This window comes from Staurois parvus, unplaced genomic scaffold (genome assembly GCF_062004578.1).
Source record: "Staurois parvus isolate SC_StPar_1 unplaced genomic scaffold, SC_StPar_1.0 ptg000463l, whole genome shotgun sequence".
NCBI classification, from domain to species: domain Eukaryota; kingdom Metazoa; phylum Chordata; class Amphibia; order Anura; family Ranidae; genus Staurois; species Staurois parvus.
In genome coordinates this window covers 331,822-356,517 of record NW_028318259.1, presented here as the reverse complement: position 1 = coordinate 356,517, position 24,696 = coordinate 331,822, and the positions used below count along the sequence as shown (strand labels likewise).

General features: G+C 43.4%; 1 protein-coding gene across 1 annotated transcript in view; it reads left to right on the top strand.

Moving 5' to 3' along the window:
- Positions 1 to 6,128: 6,128 nt before the first annotated feature.
- LOC149452801 (claudin-15-like) overlaps positions 6,129 to 24,696 on the top strand; it is an 81,469-nt gene continuing 62,901 nt past the window's right edge. Inside the window, exon 1 of the mRNA XM_089688951.1 lies at positions 6,129 to 6,839. Coding sequence (XP_089545077.1) covers positions 6,623 to 6,839 — 217 coding nt within the window. The 5' untranslated portion in view covers positions 6,129 to 6,622. The remainder of the gene's footprint in view (positions 6,840 to 24,696) is intronic.

Here is a 24,696-nt window from a genome sequence, read left to right as displayed (position 1 = left end):
GATCCTTGAGGGTTAGGGACCTTAGATTGTACGCCCCTTGAGGGTTAGGGACCTTAGATTGTACGCCCCTTGAGGGTTAGGGACCTTAGATTGTACGCCCCTTGAGGGTTAGGGACCTTAGATTGTACGCCCCTTGAGGGTTAGGGACATTAGATTGTACACCATTTGAGGGTTAGGGACCTTAGATTGTACACTCCTTGAGGGTTAAGGACCTTAGATTGTACACCCCTTGAGGGTTAGGGACCTTAGATTGTACACCCCTTGAGGGTTAGGGACCTTAGATTGTACAGCCCTTGAGGGTTAGGGACCTTAGATTGTACAGCCCCTTGAGGGTTAGGGACCTTAGATTGTACGCCCCTTGAGGGTTAGGGACCTTAGATTGTACGCCCCTTGAGGGTTAGGGACCTTAGATTGTACACCCCTTGAGGGTTAGGGACAATATATATATATATAAAGCTCTGCGTAAATTGACAGCGCTATGTATGTACCTGAAAGAAAGTATTTTTTTGGATACCCATGAGAAATTCCTTCAATTATGGGCTCCATGGATCCAACTTGCCCATCTTTCTATATCAGCGGCCAGTTTCTTGTTGCTATAAATACAGAGACCCTACAGCTTGGGCTTGGTGCTCTTGATGTCCTCCTCTTGTTCCTTTCTCATGCTCCTTTATCTTCTTTCCCCCTTCTTGTTTTCCTTTTCTTTCCTTGGCTCTCCTGCAGGGACGATTTATGGTTTGTTCTTATATACAGCTTTGTTTGATCCTTAGATCAGTGAATTTTACACACAGATATCTCCCTCACCAACGCCTGATCTCGTGTTATAGGCGTATGGTTTTTCTTCTGTTATTCATATTGTTTCATTGTTGTGACATGACCAATGTACCTTCTGGCATGCCAACTATCTTGACATTTGTTGCGGTTTTACTGTTTTATGCACGACCGCATTTGACTTGCCAATCATTGATTTCACACTTCCACCTGTTTATAAGACTGTGGTTGAAATTTGAATCTTCTGAAAACAAACATTTTTTCAATAAAAATCTATTGAAAGGAAATTAAAGCGGAGTTCCGGTCACCCTGTCAAAAAATAAGTCAGCAGCTACAAAAACTGTAGCTGCTGACTTTTAAAAAGCAGCCACTTACCTGTCCCTCGGTCCCGTGGTGTGTCCCCCTGCAGCCCGTTTCACGGGCCGTCCTGTATTCCTGGAGGCCGGCATCTTCAGTGTGGGCACCCAGCTGTGATAGCTTGCGGCTTCACAGCCGGGTACCCACTGCACATGTGCGAGTAGCTCTGCTCTTCATGAATGGTCCTGTAGTCTTCTGGGACCCGTCACGTGTCCCAAAAGACTACAGGGAGGGAGGGAGGACACCTTCCATTTCCAATCGCCTAGTCGATCGGACTGGAAGTGGGAGTGGGTTCCTGTCAAATTTGGGTACCCGCTCCCCCCCGCCCCCCAAAGGTGCCAATCCTTAATGGGGAGTGGGGGAGCAGTCCTTAAAGTGGAACTTCCCCTTTTGGCTGGAGCTCTGCTTTAAGAGGGTACAGTTGGGCTTTAAGCCCTTCACACCTAAGGGTAAAACAAATCTAAATGCCTAAGCACAATTTTGCAACATTGACCTGTGTTAGTAAAACCGTACATATCATCACATCTACTTTGCACATCCAGGTGGATTATTGCGCGTTTTTTTCAAGACAAATTGGGCTTTCATTTGGTGGTAAATGGTAATGGATCTCTCCTGATTTTTTTTTATTATCAAAGGAAAACTGGTCTAAAATAGTAAAAATTGTTTTAAAAATCATTTTTTTTAAATTTAGCTGTGTGTTTCTTGTTACTACCATAACAGACCACCAAAGAACAACCCAAAATACATTCTCCAGCTCTTGACGATCGCAGCGATACCATCTCTGTGTATGTTATTTGTTGTTTGTACCTGGAGTACAGCCCAGAAACAATACTGCGCATTTTGTTTTTTGTTTACCTAAAACACACTGACACTAACTGACACTAATACCAATTTATTTTTATTTTTAAATCCTTACCTTTGACCCCGACCTTTCGATCTTGACCTTTGACCCTGACCTTGACCCAAACACTTACCCTGGCACTGAACTAGATCAAACCTTGATCTAGGTATTTTTCTTTTATTTTTTAATATGTATTTATTTATTTATTTATTTATTTTTCTTACAAACATTTTTTTTCTCTCTATGCCTGGAGTTAGAGAGATACAATGTATCTCTCTCCTCCATTCATAGAGAGAAATAAAAAAACAAGGGTCCGGGCTGTACAGTGACCGATCACAGTGATAGCCAATCAGAGGCTATCAGCGATCATGTGACCCGGAATCGGGAGTCCTGGATCCCGATCGTTGGAACGGGACCTGGGGCTCTCAGTGACAACCTGGTCTTTGTGCTGGGAGTGCGCTGTGCGGTGTGTTCCCAGCACAAAGACAGGTACGCAAATATGTGGCCCCACGGAAAAATTCACACTTCCGTAAGGTGGCATATTTGTGTGACGTCGGCGTCAAGGGGTTAAGAACATTAGGCCAATTAGCTTATAGTCTGTATCAGGGGCGGACTGACCATTTGGAAACTCGGGCACTGCCCGAGGGCCCGGGGTCAGTAGGGGGCCCCATGAGATGCCCCTGGTACCTTTTTCATAGGCTTTTTTGAGTTTGGGCAAGGACACAGGGGCCCCATGATCCCCTATTGCCCGGGGGCCCCATGAGTTGTCAGTCTGCCCCTAGTCTGTATACATGTAAATGTAGCAAATGAAAGAGGAACTTTGATAAAAAATTAAAGGTCAGCAGCTACACATAAAATAAAACACACTTACCCGACCTAAGAGCCCAGCACTGAAGTCTTCTCAGGTCCTTTTGGACCCCTTTGCTGCCATCTTGGATTTGGGAACCATTTGTGACTTTCTGATGACTCACACCTGGTTCACTACCGCATGTGGCACGGACAGTACAGAAATTGGCCCTGTAGCCTCTTGACACGTAGGAGGCTGCAGGCAAGGAGGGGATAGCTGTGCAGAACTAATAGACGCCATCAGGGGTGGACTGACAACTCATGGGGCCCTTGGGCAATAGGGGATCATGGGGCCTCTGTGTCCTTGCCCACACCCAAAAAAGCCTATGAAAAAGCCAATAAAAAGGGGGGCCTCTCATGGGGCCCCCTACTGACCCCGGGCCCTCGGGCAGTGCCCGAGTGCTCGAATGGTCAGTCGGTCCCTGGACACCATCCTCTCCTAGGTGAGAAGTAAGGAAGCACCTGATGGGAAAGGTATTCCCACCAAAAAGTAGCCAAACATGCGAAAGGGAGGGAGAGGGATTGGATATCTTCATAGGCCAAAATGAGAGTAAAGGTCTACTTTAAGCTCGTGAAAAAGTAAACTCATCATTGATCGTCAAGTAATTTAAAAATGTACCAGTCTTCTTTTAAAAAAACACTTCCCGTTCATAGGACATCATATGAGGTCCTGGACTTACAATGGTTATACTGGATTACGCTTGCAGCTACAGGCATCATCCCGGTATTGTTTTCATAGGGCTTGAGGTTCTCTTTCATGTAAAAGCCATCCTAGCGGCTAATTAGCTGCTGGATTTCTTTTACAGGTGGTGGGAGAGGTTTGGATGGCCCCTTCCATCTCCATCCAGTGCCTTTCCAGGCTCTCCCAGCAGTGAAGGCACTAGTTCCAATGGCTTGCCATAGATATGATCGGGGACCACAACTTCCTTGAGTATTTATAGTATTAGAAACTGGAAGGGATGAGTATTTTGTTACTTTTGTTTACCGGTCATTGCTGGCTAGTATAAGCATCAGATCACACTGGTCTTCATCTGAACTGATGCTGTTAAGGGCACAGGAGACATTTGGGGACTAAAAGATCTCAGATGTCTCAGTAAAGAGGACCTGTCACTGCTGATTGTTGTCACAAGGGATGTTTACATTCCTACTGAGAGCAATAAAAGTGATGAAAAGAAAAAAAAAAATAAACAGTGCAAAAATAAAAAAAAAACTAATAAAAAAAAATGTTTAGTGCAGCCTCGTCCCACCGTACTCGTGATCACACCACACATGCAAGGTATGAAGGCAAATTTCAGAGAGCAATAAATGTAGGTCCAGACCTCCTATGTAACTCTAAACTGGTAATCTGTAAAGGCTTTTAAAGCGTCACCTATAGAGATTTTTAGGTACCATTGTTGGGCACCACTCCCCGGGCGTACGCAATTTTAAAGTGTGACGTGTTAGGTTTCTTTTTACTTGGTGCAACATCATCTTTTATATTTTACAAAAAATGGGTATATATATATATATATATATATATATATATATATATATATATATATACCCACTGTATATATATATATTGCATTTGTGTGCACTAAAATTCGTTAAAGTATACATTTTTTCCCAAACATTTGCATTTAAAAAAGAGGCTGCACAAATACTGTGTTTTATATTTTACCAAAAAGGGGTATTATATTGTATTTGTGTGCACTAAAATTCATTAAAGTATACATTTTTTCCCAAATATTTGCATTTAAAAAAGAGCTGCACAAATACTGCGTGACATAGAAAATTGCATCACCGACCTTTTTATTCTATAGAGCTTCTGCTTTAAAATATGTGCATAATATTTGGGCTGTCCAAGTCATTTTCTAGCAAAAAAAATGATGATTTTTTTTACATATAGGAGAGAAGTGTCAGAATTGGCCTGGGTGGGAAGTAGTTAATAAGCAGGCAACATGAAAACCCGATTAAAGCCACAATGTTTTTTTGTTCAGAATGTAAAAAATTTAGATCTTCTGTCATGCTTTTACCTCTGACAGTGTCCCCAGTGGAAAAGGCTTTTGCTCAGTTTCTGTCTAGGTGACACCCTGTGTGTCAGGGTATACCAGGGTGCCACAGGGAAACCTTTCCAACAGCATTACAATTCCCACAAAGGAATAAACCCTTCCCCACTCAATTAAGGGCTGAACAAATGAGTTTTGGATGACATTTATATGGTTTATTTAGTTACAGTGGGGCAAAAAAGTATTTAGTCAGCCACCAATTGTGCAAGTTCTCCCACTTAAAAAGATGAGAGAGGCCTGTAATTGGCATCATAGGTAGACCTCAACTATGAGAGACAAAATGAGAAAAAAAAATCCAATCAGGTCATTCACTAGGTCCCCCCGTGTGGTCCTTGGATTTTTGCTCACCGTTCTTGTGATCATTTTGACCCCACGGGGTGAGATCTTGCGTGGAGCCCCAGATCGAGGGAGATTATCAGTGGTCTTGTATGTCTTCCATTTTCTAATTATTGCTCCCACAGTTGATTTGTTCACACCAAGCTGCTTGCCTATTGCAGATTCAGTCTTCCCAGCCTGGTGCAGGTCTACAATTTTGTTTCTGGTGTCCTTCGACAGCTCTTGGTCTTCACCATAGTGGAGTTTGGAGTGTGACTGTTTGAGGTTGTGGACAGGTGTCTTTTATACTGATAACAAGTTCAAACAGGTGCCATTGATACAGGTAATGAGTGCAGGACAGAGGAGCCTCTTAAAGAAGAAGGTACAGGTCTGTGAGAGCCAGAAATCTTGCTTGTTTGTAGGTGACCAAATACTTATTTTCCACCATAATTTGCAAATAAATTCTTTCCAAATCAGCCAATGTGATTGTCTGGATTTGTTTTCTCATTTTTTCTCTCATAGTTGAGGTCTACCTATGATGCCAATTACAGGCCTCTCTCATCTTTTTAAGTGGGAGAACTTGCACAATTGGTGGCTGACTAAATACTTTTTTGCCCCACTGTATATATGACAACCGACAACCTGCAAGAACTGGTCAGTTTTGAGCACCAGGAGCAGAACCTACAAGGCAAAAAATCTGGAACTGCCCCTGGAAATCATGATACACATGTTGATGGTATAGTGTGCTTTTGTTAGATATAGTTGATGCTCTGAGCTTCACATGAGAACCTGCACTCAGTTACATAATATCCCTGTACATTGTGTATCACCTGGCTAGAACGCATGTAGACAGATCGCTGCGGGGTGAGGAGGAGAGGGAGGAGGGGAATGCCTCCACACCTTCACACTGTTCCCTGTATACCTAAAGTGAACCAGGGCAAACATAACACATCTCTCTGTCTACCTCGATGCCAGCAGGTGAGCAACATCTCCAAGAAAACTTAATAGCACACTTACTCAAAAGTTACAAGCAGGAGATCAACAAAAGCATTCAAGGATTGGGAATTCTGAACCACCAAAGGCACAGTAACTCATACAGAGAAAAAGAACAAAGGTACTGTGGTCATCAAAAGACCAAGAGGACTAACCAAGAAAAAAAAGCTTAGCTTAGAAATGCTGGTGGAGAAGATACCGTGACGGTAGGAAGCTGGGACAGTGTTACAGTACAGGGGTCATTGACAGGAAGGTGACTGTGAATAACCTCTAGTTATCACAAAACTGAAAATACAGTAGAAAATAAACCCCCCAGAAAGACCCAAGAAGAAAAATTGCTTACCAACGATAAAGAGTTGGCAGGAACACCCAAAAGGACAAAGAAACAGGAATTTTGATCTGAAGAATTTAGAAAAGTTTGAGTTGTCTGTTGTCCTTTCATCCACCTTTGGATATGTCAATGATCGTGGAGACGGCGGGATACTTCTTTGGGGTCATAGGCTCTGTCTTGTTGGGCATTGCGCTCTTCGACGCCAACTGGAGGGTGTCTTCAGACGACGGAAACGTGATCATTACCTCTGTCCTGTTTGAGAACCTGTGGATGAATTGTGCCACTGATTCCACTGGAGTGTACAACTGCCGAGACTTCCCATCCTTGTTGGCACTTTCAGGTAAGAAGGTCTTCTACGGGTTGGTGGGAGAAGAGTAGTGGCAGCAGAAGTCCATGCTGGATCTGGAGCAGGGGTCTCCAAACTTTGGCCTGTAGACCAAATCTGGCATGCTAGAAGATATTATCTGACTTAAAGCAAACAGTGGCGTATGTTCAATGTGGGCCCACATGGGTCTCACTTCAGGTCACATTCACTCCAAGTTCCCCCTGCTGCACGGTCATCTTTGCTGTCATTGGTTGCTAAGACTACCAGCACCCTAGCAACAATTCATGTGCTTGCCCCTGCATTCATAGGAAGACAGACCTGATCTGCCTCCTTGCTCCCATACTGCTGCTACAGCCACCCTCCCAACTTGCACCTTGCTGCTGCAGCCTTTCTGTAGGGGCATGGTAAGGGCAGACTCTGATGGGGACTGATGTAAGGTGGACTATGACAGGAAGACTTATGTAAGGGGGACTCTGACAGGAAGACTGATATAAGGGGGGATATAACAAAAAAGAGAAAAAGGAAATAGGTCCTGACACCAACTTAGGCTACTGCTATTTATTAATATATAAAAAGTAGCATAGTAAACGACACATAAAACTGGTGCCACCCACCCTATCCCTCCTGGACTGCCCCGCACAGCCCCTCAAAAGATCCTCCTACCCACACTCCTTCACTGCTCTCCCGGAAGGTACCGCCCTCCAACCCAATAGTCCACCCCCAAAAAACGAACCTGCCTCAACTCATAGGATGGAACCACGTTGATAGAATATGGAAACTGTGGTGCCCAGTAGGGAGTGTAGCCATCACAATGGGAAGAATGCTGGCACCAATAGGCTCCTATCTTCCAGGGGTTGCTGCCCACACTACGCACCATGAAGGAATATAAGCCCAGGGGAGCCTATTGCCTGCAAAGATGGGAAATGGCAGTCTATAAGTTATTGTCCATCCACAGCTGGGTGCTTGGAATGTCAGTAGACATGGATGAATGGAGCCCTGCATGGGAATCTTGTATTAAGAGGCTCATCAGTCCATAGCTGGGTACATGTGGGCAGGTGCTCCAAATATGAAATGATATGCAGCCCAGAAACTGTTCTCCCCAGAGGCGGACTGATCATTTAGGCGCTTGGGCCCAGGGTCAGTAGGGGGCCCCGTGAGATGCCCCTGGTACCTTTCATATGCTTTTTTGGGTGTGGTTTGAGTGTGGGCAAGGACACAGGAGCCCCATAATTTCTTATTGTCTGTGTTCCCCATGAGTTGTCAGTCCACCCTTTGTGTACCAGGTATGTTGGCTCAAGGTAAGGAGGGATTCTGAGAGTGAGACTGATGTAAAGGGGGACTCTGATGTAATGGGGATCATGATGTAAGGGGGACTTTGATGTAAGAAGGTCTCTGATATGGGGATGATACTGATGGTGACCTTCTGATGGGGACTCTCATTTAATGGGGACTTTGATGAAAACTGAATTTATTTTTGCTCGACCTCTATTTTGCAATTTCTTTGCTTTGTTTCACTGAAGTTCTTTCTCTCTTGTTCTCAGTTATATTATGCTAATTACAAAAAAATGCTTCAAGTAAAATGTATTCATTCATTTAAACTTTACATTTTTCATTATTTTTTTTTCTTTGGCCTGCAAATATTCACAAAATAGATGATGTGGCCCTCATACTGAAAAGTTTGGAGACCGCTGATCTCTGGCAATGTCAACTGGCTGAAGGTCGGTGCTGAGTCAGCTTCCTGACCTCACACGCTGTTTTCCAGCCTCTGAGTGCGCGGTGTACGAAGTCAGGCACTTATTAGTGCAAGGACTCTCAGTGTTCAGGTGCAAATATAAGGGGAACGTATGCAACTAACCTTAGGTAACCTTGCACAGTGATACTAATTTAAAGGAAACTTGTAATGATGAAATACAAAGAATACTGGCTGCCTGTCGATCTGTTCCACTAACTTCAGTACTTTATGAACCATTGATCCAGAACAAGGGGTTCCCAAACGTTCTTAACCAAGGGCCATATTACTGTCCTTAAGACTTTACGGGGCCGGACTGTGGCCAGTGGGAGTAGAAAATGTTCTGGCGTCAGTAGGAGTGAACTATGCCATATTTTTGGTATTAGAGAAATAAAGTTCCATTGTTGGTGTTAGTGGAAGGTATAGTGCCCCATCATTCCTCCCAGTGGAAGGAATAGTGCTCCATCATTCCTCCCAGTGGAAGGAATAGTGCTCCATCATTGGTGTCAGTGGGAGGAATAGTGCCCCATCATTGGTGTCAGTTGAAGGAATAGTGCCCCATCATTGGTATCAGTGGGAGAAATAGTGCCCCATCATTCCTTTCAGTGGTAGAAATAGAGCCCCATCATTGGTATCAGTGGGAGGAATAGTGCCCCATCATTGGTATCAGTGGGTGGAATAGTGTCCCATCATTGGTATCAGTGGGTGTAATAGTGCCCCATCATTGGTATCAGTGGGTGGAATAGTGTCCCATCATTGGTATCAGTGGGTGGAATAGTGTCCCACCATTGGTGTTAGTGGGAGGAATAGTGCCCCATCATTGGTGTCAGTGGGAGGAATAGTGCCCCATCATTGGAGTCAGTGGGAGGAATAGTGCCCCATCATTCTTGTCAGTGAAAGGAATAGTGCCCCATCAATGGTGTCAGTGGGAGGAATAGTGCCCCATCATTGGTGTCAGTAGGAGGAATAGTGCCCCATCATTGGTGTCAGTGAAAGGAATAGTGCCCCATCATTGGTATCAGTGGGAGGAATAGTGCCCCATCATTAGTGTCAGTGGGTGGAATAGTGCCCCATCGTTGGTGTCAATGGGAGGAATGGTGTCCCATCATTGGTGTCAGTGGAAAGAATGGTGCCCCATCATTGGTGTCATTGGGAGGAATAATGTCTCATTGTTGGTGTAGGTGGGAGGAATAGTACCCCATCATTGGTATCAGTGGCAGGAATAGTGCTCCATTCTTGGTGTCAGTGGGAGGAATAGTGTCCAATTGTTGATGTCAGTGGAAGGAATGGTGCCCCGTCATTGGTGTCAGTGGAAGGAATGGTGCCCCATTATTGGTGCCAGTGGAAGGCATAGTGTCCCATCATTGGTGTCAATGGAAGACGTAGTGCATCATCACTGGTGTCAGTGGGAGGAATAGTGTCCCATCAATGGAAGAAATGGTGCCCCATTGTTCATATCAGTGGCAGTAAAAGGGTCCACTCATTGATGTCAGTGGAAGGAATAGTGCCCCAAGGGTCAGATAAAGGTAAGCAAAGGGCCACATCCAGCCACAGGCCACAGTCTGGCAACCGCTGATCCAGAGAAAACATTCCATTCAAGAGTTCTGACTTTGCTTGCTGCATGCTTGTTCTTAGACATATCCCAGACTTTATGGAAGCGTGTGGTGACCAGACAAGGCCTGTCAGACTTCCTTTCATTTCTTGGTTAAATCTAGTTGTGACTGGTACTTTTTAATTATGATGGTTACTCAGGGCTGCAGATTCATGAAAAGGAGGCCATACCAGCGTTCCTTTAAACTGGCTTTATCTAAGTTAAACTTGCTGGACAGTAACAAACCAGTCGTATCTAGATCCACCTCAAACAGTACGGTACAGTTAACACAATTACCAAACAAGAATGAAGCTCATACAGACAGGCAATCACACCAGGCACCCCTTCCTTTAGAAAGGGACAGTACAGGGAAGTTGGCATCAATTACTTCATCTTGTAAGCAGGGGCAGTTAAACTTCCTGCCTGTAGGTGGCTCTGTGCCATTATTACATGGAGAAGGGAGTCTCATAATTGAGCCCATGGAGACACCATACAGAGCCTTGACAGGAGTTGTGGTCTGACTGGACAATCAACTCTCCGGAGACTTTAGAGACCATTTTGAGTGAAGGAACTTTTTAAGTAAGGCAACCCATGTCACTTTGGAGAGCGTATGGTCAGGGGTTGGAAATTGCTTATGAGGACTAGTGCCAAGGAGGAGGAGGTACTTGTCATGTTTCACATGACTGTCATATGCCTTTAAGTGTTCTCTGTATTTTATCTCTGCTCCTCCCTTTCCTTTGGTTTAGTTCATGCTGTATAGATAGCCCTCCCCCTTTTTCCCAGTAAGGCATTTCAGCTTCAAGCCTCGTGTCTTATTGAAGCAGATCACATTATGATCTTTTGACCTATCCGATGTTCATTGTTGTAAGATTCTCTCAGTTTATAGAATAAACTTCACAAGATCTACAAGGTGTCGTCTGATCGAGTCACTGCCTGTGATATTCAACTAAGATTGGAGTTATCGCTATCTCATCACAACTGTAAGTTACAGAGATCACGCTTTCAATGCTTAGATTGGAGAGACAGAACAGTACTACTCAGGGTAGGCTCTTTTTTTATTGCTAATCCTCTGTTGTTCCAAACTAAAATGTGGAGTTGGTCAGAGGTGCTTCTTCACCCATTTCCAGCTAAGGGGTGAGACCTAACTAACTAACTCATGCAGACTCCACCTCCGCAACATCGCCAAAATCCGCACGTTCCTAACTCCAGAAACCACTAAACAGCTCATCCACTCCCTCATCATATCGCGTCTCGACTACTGCAACTCCCTCCTCACTGGCCTGCCTCGCCGCTGGCTATCCCCGCTTCAGTCCATCCTGAATACGGCTGCCAGACTCATTCACCTTTCCAACCGCTCCGTTTCCGCCACCCCCCTCTGCCAATCCCTCCACTGGCTTCCGATTGCGCAACGGATCAAATTCAAAATCCTAACACTGACGTACAAAGCTGTCCACCATACTGCCCCGAACTACATCACTGACCTAATATCCAAGTACCGCCCAGCACGCACACTCCGCTCCTCACAAGACCTCCTTCTCTCTAGTTCCCTGGTCTCCTCCTCCCATGCCCGCCTCCAGGACTTCTCCAGGGTGTCACCCATCCTCTGGAACTCCCTGCCCCAACCCATCAGATTATCACCTACTCTCCTCTCCTTTAGGCGCACCCTGAAAACCCATCTCTTCAGGGAAGCCTACCCCGCCCCCTGCTAACTTGCCGACCTCCTCCACTCTTCCTACCACTCCATCCCCCACAGCTATCTCCTCCTGTGCCACCATCCCCTCCCTCCTAGATTGTAAGCTTGAAAGAGCAGGGCCCTCGATCCCCTCATGTTTTGCATTGTATTGGTATTGTTCTGTCACATGTTCTGTCCCCCTTTGTAATGTACAGCGCTGAGCGAACTATTGGCGCTTTATAAATACTGAATAATAATAATAATAATAATAATAATCAGATTCCTGTCCCTGCCTAATTGCTCCTCCCACTCCTGTGACACATTGAATGCTATATATAACATTCTTCCTCACCAAGATGGTCGCCAAAATCTCTTTAGAACTCTGTCTCTTATCTAGCCAGGTACTGGGCTACAACCATATGAAGACAAAAACACTGATCTGTTAATGCTGAGCTGTAAAAATCTCCTCTGGCCAGCAAGGGGGAGAGCCAAGTCAACATGAACCCATACACTTCTATGCAGAGACATCTGGAATCATGGGAAGCGTAGTTTTAGGTGTTGGCCATGTAACAGAACAACCAACCTTTTGAACTACAGATTCTATCAGGTGGTGGAATGAAGGAGGAGCTGAGGGTGCCAATGTATTCTTTTGTCTCTCTTGGCTCTGTGGAGGTATATAGATTGCGTCCTGGCTGCAGGAGCAGAAGACAAAGCCATCCCTAAAGAACGAAAGAAGGGTGAATGACATTGCCAAGTACCCAGCCGCATTCTTCAGCTTTGCTGACCCAATGGAAATGCTACCGAGAGACCAGAGAATTTGCCAGCTTCTTCCTTCGTGCCGCATGGATTGCAGCCACACCAGAACCGTAATAAAGGGGCCCCTTCCACCACCAAACGGTTATGTGAAAAATAACCAAAAAATACATATTTTTTACAGCTCTGTCCATTTTTCAAGTTATAATAAATATTGTAAAAGAAATATATTCCTGCGCCAAATCCAAATTAAGTGACTCACCCTTCTAAATTGCTGCTGTGCAAAAATTGTGAATACACAAACAATGTAATATATAAATAAACAGCGCAAAATAGACATAAAATCAAGTATTAATAAATAACAAAATATAAATGTCCCATATCAATATGTGCATATCTGTATCAGAAAAATTTTTTCAAAAAAAGGACACCATAAAAAGTCCCTTGTGGTGAGAAATACGAATTCCAAATAATTTTTCTAGCCTTCCACCTTTCACCCGTGCACACCAAAATCAAATGCACTCACCAGATTTTGTTGAATGAGAAGCCTTTAGGATTTTATGGGGAATCCTATACCCTCTTTTCATCAGCTCAATGATAGCCTCTCCAAGATAATACCAGCCAACATACTCCAGGGTTCCCACACCAATGTAGCCAGATAGAGCAGAGGAATAGCAGAGAACCAGCCTAAATCCCGCAAAATGGCCACTGGAACGCACCGCGCGGCGTGTGTTCCACTCACCGGAAGTGACGTCAGACGTAAGGCAAATGAACCGGAAATGCGTCAACGCATTTCGCCCCTTCCATCGGGCGTTCTCAAGACCAAGTTCTCAAGTCTTGGAATATGTTGGCTGGTTTTGATCATCAGGCTGTTATGGGCTTAATAAATGTGCCTTTTACAAGCTATTGAAATGTGAGTGGCCTGGATTCTGTTTGTTATTGTACAAGATTGATCTGGCAATATTACACTATGTAAGTTTTCTCTTTGATGATACGGTGGAGCAAACTTGGGAGCTACGGTGAGGACCTGAAAGAGGATCTTATCTTGGAGAGGCTATCATTGAGCTGATGAAAAGAGGGTATAGGATTCCCCATAAAATCCTAAAGGCTTCTCATTCACCAAAATCTGGTGAGTGCATTTGATTTTGGTGTGCACGGGTGAAAGGTGGAAGGCTAGAAAAATTATTTGGAATTCGTATTTCTCACCACAAGGGACTTTTTATGGTGTCCTTTTTTTGAAAAATTTTTTCTGATACAGATATGCACATATTGATATGGGACATTTATATTTTGTGATTTATTAATACTTGATTTTATGTCTATTTTGCGCTGTTTATTTATATATATAATAAATATTGAGCAGGTGTTTTATTAAAACAATGTGTGGGCTTGGGGGTGGTGTATCCTTGCTGACTATGCCAAGTTGTGAGCCCAAGAGGGTCTGGACTACGCCAGGTTGTGGGTGAGGTCACACACCTTGCACATGGGGTACCTTTTCTCGTGAGCATGCTCATCAATGCCCGGGACCAGAGAGAGGGCGCGTTCAGATGAACTCAACCTTAAGGTGGCACCCCGATATAGAAAAGAGCTGTGCACTGTGTGCAATGATTATCTGGCGAGTTGCAGTAGAACATGCTGTCCCGTGTCAATATACACCTTCACTGTGAACTGTTGCATTTAGGAGGGACACTGCTGAGCCTATGCCCTCTCCACCCATCCAGAGTACCTCTGCCACCTCACTCCCAGTGACAGAATGGGTCCTGCCGTGCACCTGTGTAGACCTCATGAGTGCACTTAGGAAACTCCATCTCCTCACATACCAGCTGATGAGGACGGTGTATCTGTAACGCGGGTTTGGTTCTAGTGGCTACGGGGAACTGACTGCTAGGGAGGGAGTCAGATCACCGACACTCTTGCTACCGTAGGACACCTCACCCTGACAGGTACCATGCTCCACAACAGGCTGCCATTCACTTTACCCCAATCCTGGGTTACCCATGGCCACTGCTCTCTTCCTTCCCTCCTGATGTCGAGATAACCCTTTGTAATGGACTTGCTTTGTATCCCATATGTGCCTTTACTGACCCATGTTCTTTTATACGCCAGGAACCTTCATGCACCCCTCTAAAGTAACTTCAGACCAGGCTTTGGAAACAGTTCACGAACTGTACTGAAAACTTCCATACAATACATGTACATCTTCAGTGCAATATATCTCTAACTAACTAGTTTTGGGCACCAATTCACAAAAAGAACATTGGGGAACTGGAGAGAGTACAGAGAAGGGCAACCAAAAGAGGCATGGAGGAGATCAGCTATTAGGAAAGATTAAAGGAACTGACTTTATTCTCTCTTGAGAAGAGGAGTTTAAGGGGGGATATGATCACCATGTATAATACATAAGGGGGATATGATCTCCATGTATAATACATAAGGGGGGATATGATCTCCATGTATAATACATAAGGGGGGATATGATCTCCATGTATAATACATAAGGGGGGATATGATCACCATGTATAATACATAAGGGGGGATATGTTCTCCATGTATAATACATAAGGGGGATATGATCTCCATGTATAATACATAAGGGGGGATATGATCTCCATGTATAATACATAAGGGGGATATGATCTCCATGTATAATACATAAGGGGGATATGATCTCCATGAATAATACATAAGGGGGGGATATGATCTCCATGTATAATACATAAGGGGGATATGATCTCCATGTATAATACATAAGGGGGGATATGATCTCCATGTATAATACATAAGGGGGGATATGATCTCCATGTATAATACATAAGGGGGATATGATCACCATGTATAATACATAAGGGGGGATATGATCTCCATGTATAATACATAAGGGGGGATATGATCTCCATGTATAATACATAAGGGGGATATATGATCACTATGTACAATACATAAGGGTGGATATGATCTCCATGTATAATACATAAGGGGGATATGATCTCCATGTATAATACATAAGGGGGGATATGATCCTAATGTATAATACATAAGGGGGATATGATCTCCATGTATAATACATAAGGGGGGATATGATCACCATGTATAATACATAAGGGGGGATATGATCCTAATGTATAATACATAAGGGGGGATATGATCTCCATGTATAATACATAAGGGGGGGATATGATCTCCATGTATAATACATAAGGGGGGATATGATCTCCATGTATAATACATAAGGGGGGGATATGATCTCCATGTATAATACATAAGGGGGGATATGATCTCCATGTATAATACATAAGGGGGCATATGATCTCCATGTATAATACATAAGGGGGGATATGATCTCCATGTATAATACATAAGGGGGGGGATATGATCTCCATGTAGAATACATAAGGGGGGATATGATCTCCATGTATAATACATAAGGGGGGGATATGATCTCCATGTAGAATACATAAGGGGGATATGATCTCCATGTATAATACATGAGGGGGGATATGATCTCCATGTAGAATACAGAAGGGGGGATATGATCTCCATGTATAATACATAAGGGGGGATATGATCTCCATGTATAATACAGAAGGGGGGATATGATCTCCATGTATAATACATAAGGGGGGATATGATCTCCATGTATAATACATAAGGGGGATATGATCTCCATGAATAATAGATAAGGGGGGATATGATCTCCATGTATAATACATAAGGGGGGATATGATCTCCATGTATAATACATAAGGGGGGATATGATCTCCATGTATAATACATAAGGGGGGATATGAACTCCATGTATAATACATAAGGGGGATATGATCTCCATGTATAATACATAAGGGGGGTATGATCTCCATGTATAATACATAAGGGGGATATGATCTCCATGTATAATACATAAGGGGGATATATGATCACTATGTACAATACATAAGGGGGCATATGATCTCCATGTATAATACATAAGGGGGATATGATCTCCATGTATAATACATAAGGGGGGATATGATCTCCATGTATAATACATAAGGGGGATATATGATCACTATGTACAATACATAAGGAGGGATATGATCTCCATGTATAATACATAAGGGGGGATATGATCCTAATGTATAATACATAAGGGGGGATATGATCACCATGTATAATACATAAGGGGGATATGATCTCCATGTATAATACATAAGGGGGGATATGATCTCCATATATAATACATAAGAGGGGATATGATCTCCATGTATAATACATAAGGGGGGGATATGATCTCCTTGTATAATACATAAGGGGGCATATGATCTCCATGTATAATACATAAGGGGGGATATGATCTCCATGTATAATACATAAGGTGGGGATATGATCTCCATGTATAATACATAAGGGGGGATATTATCTCCATGTATAATACATAAGGGGGGATGTGATCTCCATGTATAATACATAAGGGGGGATATGATCTCCATGTATAATACATAAGGGGGGGGGGGATATGATCTCCATGTAGAATACATAAGGGGGGATATGATCTCCATGTATAATACAAAAGGGGGGATATGATCTCCATGTAGAATACATAAGGGGGATATGATCTCCATGTATAATACATAAGGGGGGATATGATCTCCATGTAGAATACAGAAGGGGGGATATGATCTCCATGTATAATACATAAGGGGGGATATGATCTCCATGTATAATACAGAAGGGGGGATATGATCTCCGTGTATAATACATAAGGGGGGATATGATCTCCATGTATAATACATAAGGGGGATATGATCTCCATGAATAATAGATAAGGGGGATATGATCTCCATGAATAATACATAAGGGGGGATATGATCTCCATGTATAATACATAAGGGGGGATATGATCTCCATGTATAATACATAAGGGGGATATATGATCACTATGTACAATACATAAGGGGGCATATGATCTCCATGTATAATACATAAGGGGGGATATGATCTCCATGTATAATACATAAGGGGGATATATGATCACTATGTACAATACATAAGGGGGGATATGATCTCCATGTGTAATACATAAGGAGGGATATGATCTCCATGTATAATACATAAGGGGGGATATGATCCTAATGTATAATACATAAGGGGGGATATGATCACCATGTATCATACATAAGGGGGATATGATCTCCATGTATAATACATAAGGGGGGATATGATCTCCATGTATAATACATAAGAGGGGATATGATCTCCATGTATAATACATAAGGGGGGGATATGATCTCCATGTATAATACATAAGGGGGCATATGATCTCCATGTATAATACATAAGGGGGGATATGATCTCCATGTATAATACATAAGGTGGGGATATGATCTCCATGTATAATACATAAGGGGGGATATTATCTCCATGTATAATACATAAGGGGGGATGTGATCTCCATGTATAATACATAAGGGGGGATATGATCTCCATGTATAATACATAAGGGGGATATGATCTCCATGTATAATACATAAGGGGGGTGTGATATCCATGTATAATACATAAGGGGGGATATGATCACCATGTATAATACATAAGGGGGGATATGATATCCATGTATAATACATAAGGGGGATATGATCTCCATGTATAATACATAAGGGGGGATATGATCTCCATGTAGAATACATAAGGGGGGATATGATCTCCATGTATAATACATAAGGGGGGATATGATCACCATGTATAATACATGAGGGGGGATATGATCTCCATGTATAATACATAAGGGGGGATATGATCTCCATGTATAATACATAAGGGGGGATATGATCACCATGTATAATACATAAGGGGGGATATGATCTCCATGTATAATACATAAGGGGGGATATGATCTCCATGTATAATACATAAGGGGGGATATGATCTCCATGTATAAATACATCAGTGGTTCATATAGTGAACTTGGTGTAGAGCTATTCACCCTGAGGTCATCACAGAGGATAAGGAGGCACTCTACGTCTGGAGGAAAAGAAATGTAATCTCCAAACACGGAAAGGTTTTTTCACAATAAGAGCTGAAAAATGTGGAATAGATTCCCTCAAGAGTTGGTTGTGGCCAGCTCAGTGGATTGCTTTAAAAAAGTCCTGGATTCTTTCTTGGATACACAGAATATAACTGGATATAACATTTATAGGGAAAGTTGATCCAGGGAATATCCGATTGCCTCTCGGGGGATCAGGAAGGAATTTTTTCCCCTGCAGGAGCAAATTGTATCAAGCTTTGCTGGGTTTTTTTCCTTCCTCTGGATCAACTGTGGGTGTAGGATTATAACTTTTTTTTTTTAATGGTTGAACTGGATGGACTTTTGTCTATTTTCAGCCAGACTAACTATGTAACTACTTTTGTGGCTGGCCATGCATACCTTAAGAAGGTTTAAATCCATAACTGGCAAGAGTCCATCAGATGGCGGTTCCCTGGAATCTGGTGTCCTCAGGCAGAATGCGTGGTGCTACAGTCTCCCTCCATAGCTCACAGTGTCACAGCATTTCGGCCAAGAAGAGCATGAGTCTTCCTATGAAACAGCTGGAAATTATATCTTTATGGCTTGTCTCTGTCTTCTTCTCATGCAGGCCGCCTGTGAGCAGAGCCCTCTCCCTTTTTATAAGAGCACAAGGAGAGCTCAGAGCGCAGAAAAGACCTAGAAACTGCAGACATGTTTAACCCCTTCCCAGCCTGGGCAACTTGTCTCACTTACTAACAGATAACATTCACCTTGTAGGCAACCTGCCTACAAATGTTTCAAATAAAATCCCTTTATATCAATAAAAACAATATACATGAGGTGGATGAGCAAAGTAGTCACAAAGTTACTGTCGCATGTACACAATGAGGCTACTTTGATCATGCAGGACCAGGGGCGGACTGACCATTTGGAAACTCAGGCACTGCCCATGAGTTGTCAGTCCGCCCCTGTGCAGGAGTTATAGCACTCGAAACATCAGCTGCCTCTTTGTATTGGTGTAGAAGAATCCAGACCACCGCCTTGTGCGGTGCAAATATAATCCAAATGTATTAAAAGTATATACAGTTAGGTCCATATATATCTGGACACAGGCACAATTTTCATACTTTTGGCTCTGTTTGCCACCAGAATAAATTAAAACAAAACAATCCAAATGAATTTGAAGTGCAGACTTTCAGCTTTAATTCAAGGGGTTGAACATAAATATTAAGTGCAAATTTTAGGAACTACAACCATTTTATACACAGTCCCTCCATTTTCAGGGGCTCCAAAGTAATTGGACAAATGAATATAATCATAAATAAAATGATCATTTTTAATATTTGTTGAGAATCCTTTACTGGCAATGACTGCCTGAAATCTGGAACCCATGGACATTACCAAAGACTGGGTTTCCTCCTTTCTGATGCTTTGCCTGAAGTCTGGAACCCATGGACATGACCAAAGACTGGGTTTCCTCCTTTCTGATGCTTTGCCAGGCTCTAACTGCAGCTGTCTTCAGTTGTCCTTTGTCTTTCTGCCTTTAGTTTTGCCTTTAGCAAGCGAAATGCATGTTCAATTGGGTCGAGATGAGGTGATTGGCTCTTCCATTGCAGAATATTCCACTTCTTTTCCTTCAAAAGCTCCTGGGTTGCTTTTGCAGTGTGTTTTGGATCATTATCCATCTGTACTGTGAAGCGCCGTCCAATCAACTTTGCTGCATTTGGCTGAATCTGGGCTGACAGTATATCTGTAAACACTGCAGAATTCATCCGGCTGCTTCTGTCTTCTGTCACATCATCAATAAACACCAATGACCCAGTGCCACTGGAAGCCATGCATGCCCATGTCATCACACTGCCTCCACCATGTTTTACAGATGACGTTGTGTGCTTTGGATCATGAGCTGTTCCAAGCCTTCGCCACACTTTTTTCTTCCCGTCATTCTGGTACAGATTAATCTTAGTTTCATCCGTTCAAAGAATGCTTTTCCAGAACTGGTCCGGCTTTTTTAGATGTGTTTTGGCAAAGTCTAATCTGGCTTTCCTATTCTTCTTCAGGGTTATGAATGGTTTGCACCTTGTGGTGAACCCTCTGTATTTGCTCTCCTGAAGTCTTCTCTTGATTTGTAGACTATGACAATGATACGCCCACCTCCTGGAGAGTGTTCTTCACTTGTCTGGATGTTGTGAATGGGTATTTCTTTACCATAGAGAGGATCCTGTGATCATCCACCGCTGTTGTCTTCCATGGACGTCCATGCCTTGTCATTTTGCTGAGCTCACCAGTGCGTTCTTCTTTTCTCAGAATGTACCAAACCGTTGATTTGGCCACTCCTAATGTTGCTGCGATCTCTCTGGTGGATTTGTTTAGTTTTTGAAGCCTTACAATGACCTGTTTCACTTGCACGGACAGCTCCTTTGAACGCATGATGTAGGTTCACAGCAATAGATTCCAAATGCAAATACCACACTTAGAATCAACTCCAGACCTTTACCTATTTAAGTAAGCTTTTGATTCGATTGTCCAATTACTTTTGGTCCCTTGAAAAAGGGGGGATGGCTACTCTTAAGAGCTGTAATCCCTAAACCCTTCCTCCAATTTGGATGTACATACCCTCAAATTAAACCTGAGAGTGTGCACTTTCAGTCCATATCCATTATAGAACTATAGCTTGAATATGTTTTGGTAAATACCTGAAAACAATAAAATTGTGCCTGTGTCCAAATATATATGGACCTAACTGCAGATGGCAATTTATCAGCAAAGAGGAAAGTGTGAGATTGTTTACATTTCAAGGATATATTCGTATAATCATTTATGCAAAGAAGCTGATTAAAATATAAAATTCCCCTCATTAATACCAACCAAACCCACTTATGTATCCTTTTATACAGCCAAAACAGAGATGAGCCTGAGTGTCCCCCAAACTCATCTCCAGCTGAACTCTAAACTTAAGAACTTCCCACCACTTTGTTTACATGAGCTGTGGGGTAGGAATTACCTGGCTGGCAGCTCATAGGAGTTAAAAAAAACAAAAACACACGTTTGGAGTTCATCTAGGGATGAGTTCGAGGGACTCCAAAGATTGTCTCCATTGGAAACTTCTATTTTGGAGGTATAGGTGGGTTAGCAAAGTGAAACTACCCTTCACAGTGTCATCAATGCAACTTTAGAAGCCATGGCTAAATATGGCTTGTCCCCCTTTCCCTTTGACCGTTACCTCCTCCCCCAGGGGCGGACTGACCATTTTCCGAGGGCCCGGAGTCAGTAGGGGGCCCCATGAGATGCCCCTGGTACCTTTTTCATAGGCTTTTTTGAGTTTGGGCAAGGACACAGGGGCCCCATGATCCCCTATTGCCCGGGGGCCCCATGAGTTGTCAGTCTGCCCCTGTCCTCCCCTTCACATTAATTAACCATTCGGGCAACAAGCTGGAGTTAATGGCTAAAACAGCCTTGTATTACAACAACAATAAATAACATTTTTAAATAATGCAAACACAGTATAACTGGAGCTTCCAGGTCCCAGTAGACATCAATAAACAAAACTACCTGCGTCCTACTTAAAATAGGCCTCCAGCCGCAACACCACCGACTTGGAGGCAACCATCATCATGTAACTGACATGGCGGTGATCAGGGACACTGACTGGTGACAGTATGAAAAAAAAAATATATATTTTTTTTTATTTTTTTATTATTTTTAATTTTTTATTACGTTTTTCTTTTTTTTAAGATTTTTTTTTCATATTTCACTATGTCCAAAGTAGTACAATGTTACCATAGTAACATTGTACTACTTTGGGGAAGTGATCAGTATTTTTTTTTTTTACACAATTTGCTTATAGCAAATAATTACTTTGGTATAAGCAAGCATTTACCTGAATGACATCGATTCATTCACGGCTTTTTTTTTTTTTGTGCTTAGCTGTGATTTGGCCACAGCTAATCACATGACATGTGCATGTGATCGCTGTGACCATTCAGAGCTAGACACTAGTATACAATGGATGGCATAAATGAAGCCATCCATTGTATACAACTGTCATGTGTCCTGCTGTGATTGGTCACAGCAGGTCACATGGTACCGGCAACGGGGGCCGGTACTCAGATCTGTCATCAGCCATGTCCGAGGTACACGGCCGGTGGCAGATCGCGTTGCTGCTCGGCTCTGCAAGCTCGAAAACTACGCATGTGCGGGAGGACGCCATATGGCGTCCACCCGGAAATCTACAGCCTTTTCCCGGCCTCCAAACGGCTATTGGCCGGGCGGCTATTGGTTAAGCTTGTGATCTACAAGAACTCCCAGATCCTTCTCCACCATTGATTCCCTAGATTCTTCTTCACCATTGGTTCCCACAGATCCTTCTTTATCATTGGTTCCCCCAGATCCTTCTCCACCATTGACCCCCCCAGATCCTTCTTCACCATTGATTCCCCAAGATCCTTCTTCACCATTGATTCCCCCAGATCCTTCTCCACCATTGGTACCCCCAGATCATTCTTCACCATTGGTTCCCCCAGATCCTTCTCCACCATTGACCCCCCCTCAGATCCTTCTCCACCATTGACCCCCCCAGATCCTTCTGCACCATTGATTCCCCAAGATCCTTCTTCACCATTGATTCCCCCAGATCCTTCTTCACCATTGGTACCCCCAGATCATTCTTCACCATTGGTTCCCCCAGATCCTTCTCCACCATTGACCCCCCCAGATCCTTCTCCACCATTGACCCCCCCAGATCCTTCTGCACCATTGATTCCCCCAGATCCTTCTTCACCATTGGTTCCCCCAGATCCTTCTTCACCATTGATTCCCCCAGATCCTTCTTCACCATTGGTTCCCCCAGATCCTTCTCCACCATTGACCCCCCCAGATCCTTCTGCACCATTGATTCCCCCAGATCCTTCTTCACCATTGATTCCCCCAGATCCTTCTGCACCATTGATTCCCCCAGATCCTTCTTCACCATTGGTTCCCCCAGATCCTTCTTCACCATTGGTTCCCCCAGATCCTTCTCCACCATTGATTCCCCCAGATCCTTCACCATTGATTCCCCCAGATCCTTCTTCACCATTGATTCCCCCAGATCCTTCTTCACCATTGGTTCCCCCAGATCCTTCTCCATCATTGACCCCCCCCCAGATCCTTCTCCACCATTGACCCCCCCAGATCCTTCTGCACCATTGATTCCCCCAGATCCTTCTTCACCATTGGTTCCCCCAGATCCTTCTTCACCATTGGTTCCCCCAGATCCTTCTCCACCATTGACCCCCCCAGATCCTTCACCATTGATTCCCCCAGATCCCTCTTCACCATTGGTTCCACCAGATCCTTCTTCACCATTGACCCCCCCCAGATTCTTCTCCACCATTGATTCTCCCAGTTGTACACCCCCTAGTATGTATGATGCATGCATATTCTTAGCCCCCAATTGCAGAACCTTACATTTATCAACATTAAACCTCATTTGCCACATAGTTGCCCTATTAACCTCCCTGGTGGTATTCCCGAGTGTAGCTCGGGGTAAAGTTTCAGTACCAAAAGCTGTAACCTTGAGCTACACTTGGGAATACACTGCAGCGTTGCTCTGGGATTCCCTCTTGTACTTACCTTGTCCTGCACTCCTGTGATGTGTCCCCTGCAGCGTCCCTGGCCATCTCCTCCGGCATCCATCTTCCGGGTTCCGTTCCCTGGGATATCGGGATGTACGGGGGACGGAACGGCGGGAAATTTAAACATTTTAAAAAGTGACAATCACTAATACACTAAAAATACATTCCTGTATCAACCCATTTCACATACATTTTGTCCCGAGTGCTTTGTCCGGCGCCCTGCCTGCATTTTTACTGTTCTTTCTGCCTGGAAACTGAGAAACGTCCATGGCATCCAAAAAGTTTCCCTTTAGGTCAAAAGCGGTTTTAGACCGGCTAGAGAACAGCGATAGTAAATCAGAACCACTTGCAGAATTGAGTGATAATGATTCGTGGGGGAAATTCGTCATCAGACACTGAAAACGACTCTGCAACTGAGCTCAGTGATGTGCGAACTTTCAAATTTCAGTGTTTTTAGTGTGATTATATTATTGAATTAAATTTATTATTATTATATTATTATTTTTATGATTATTTATTAAATTATAATTTA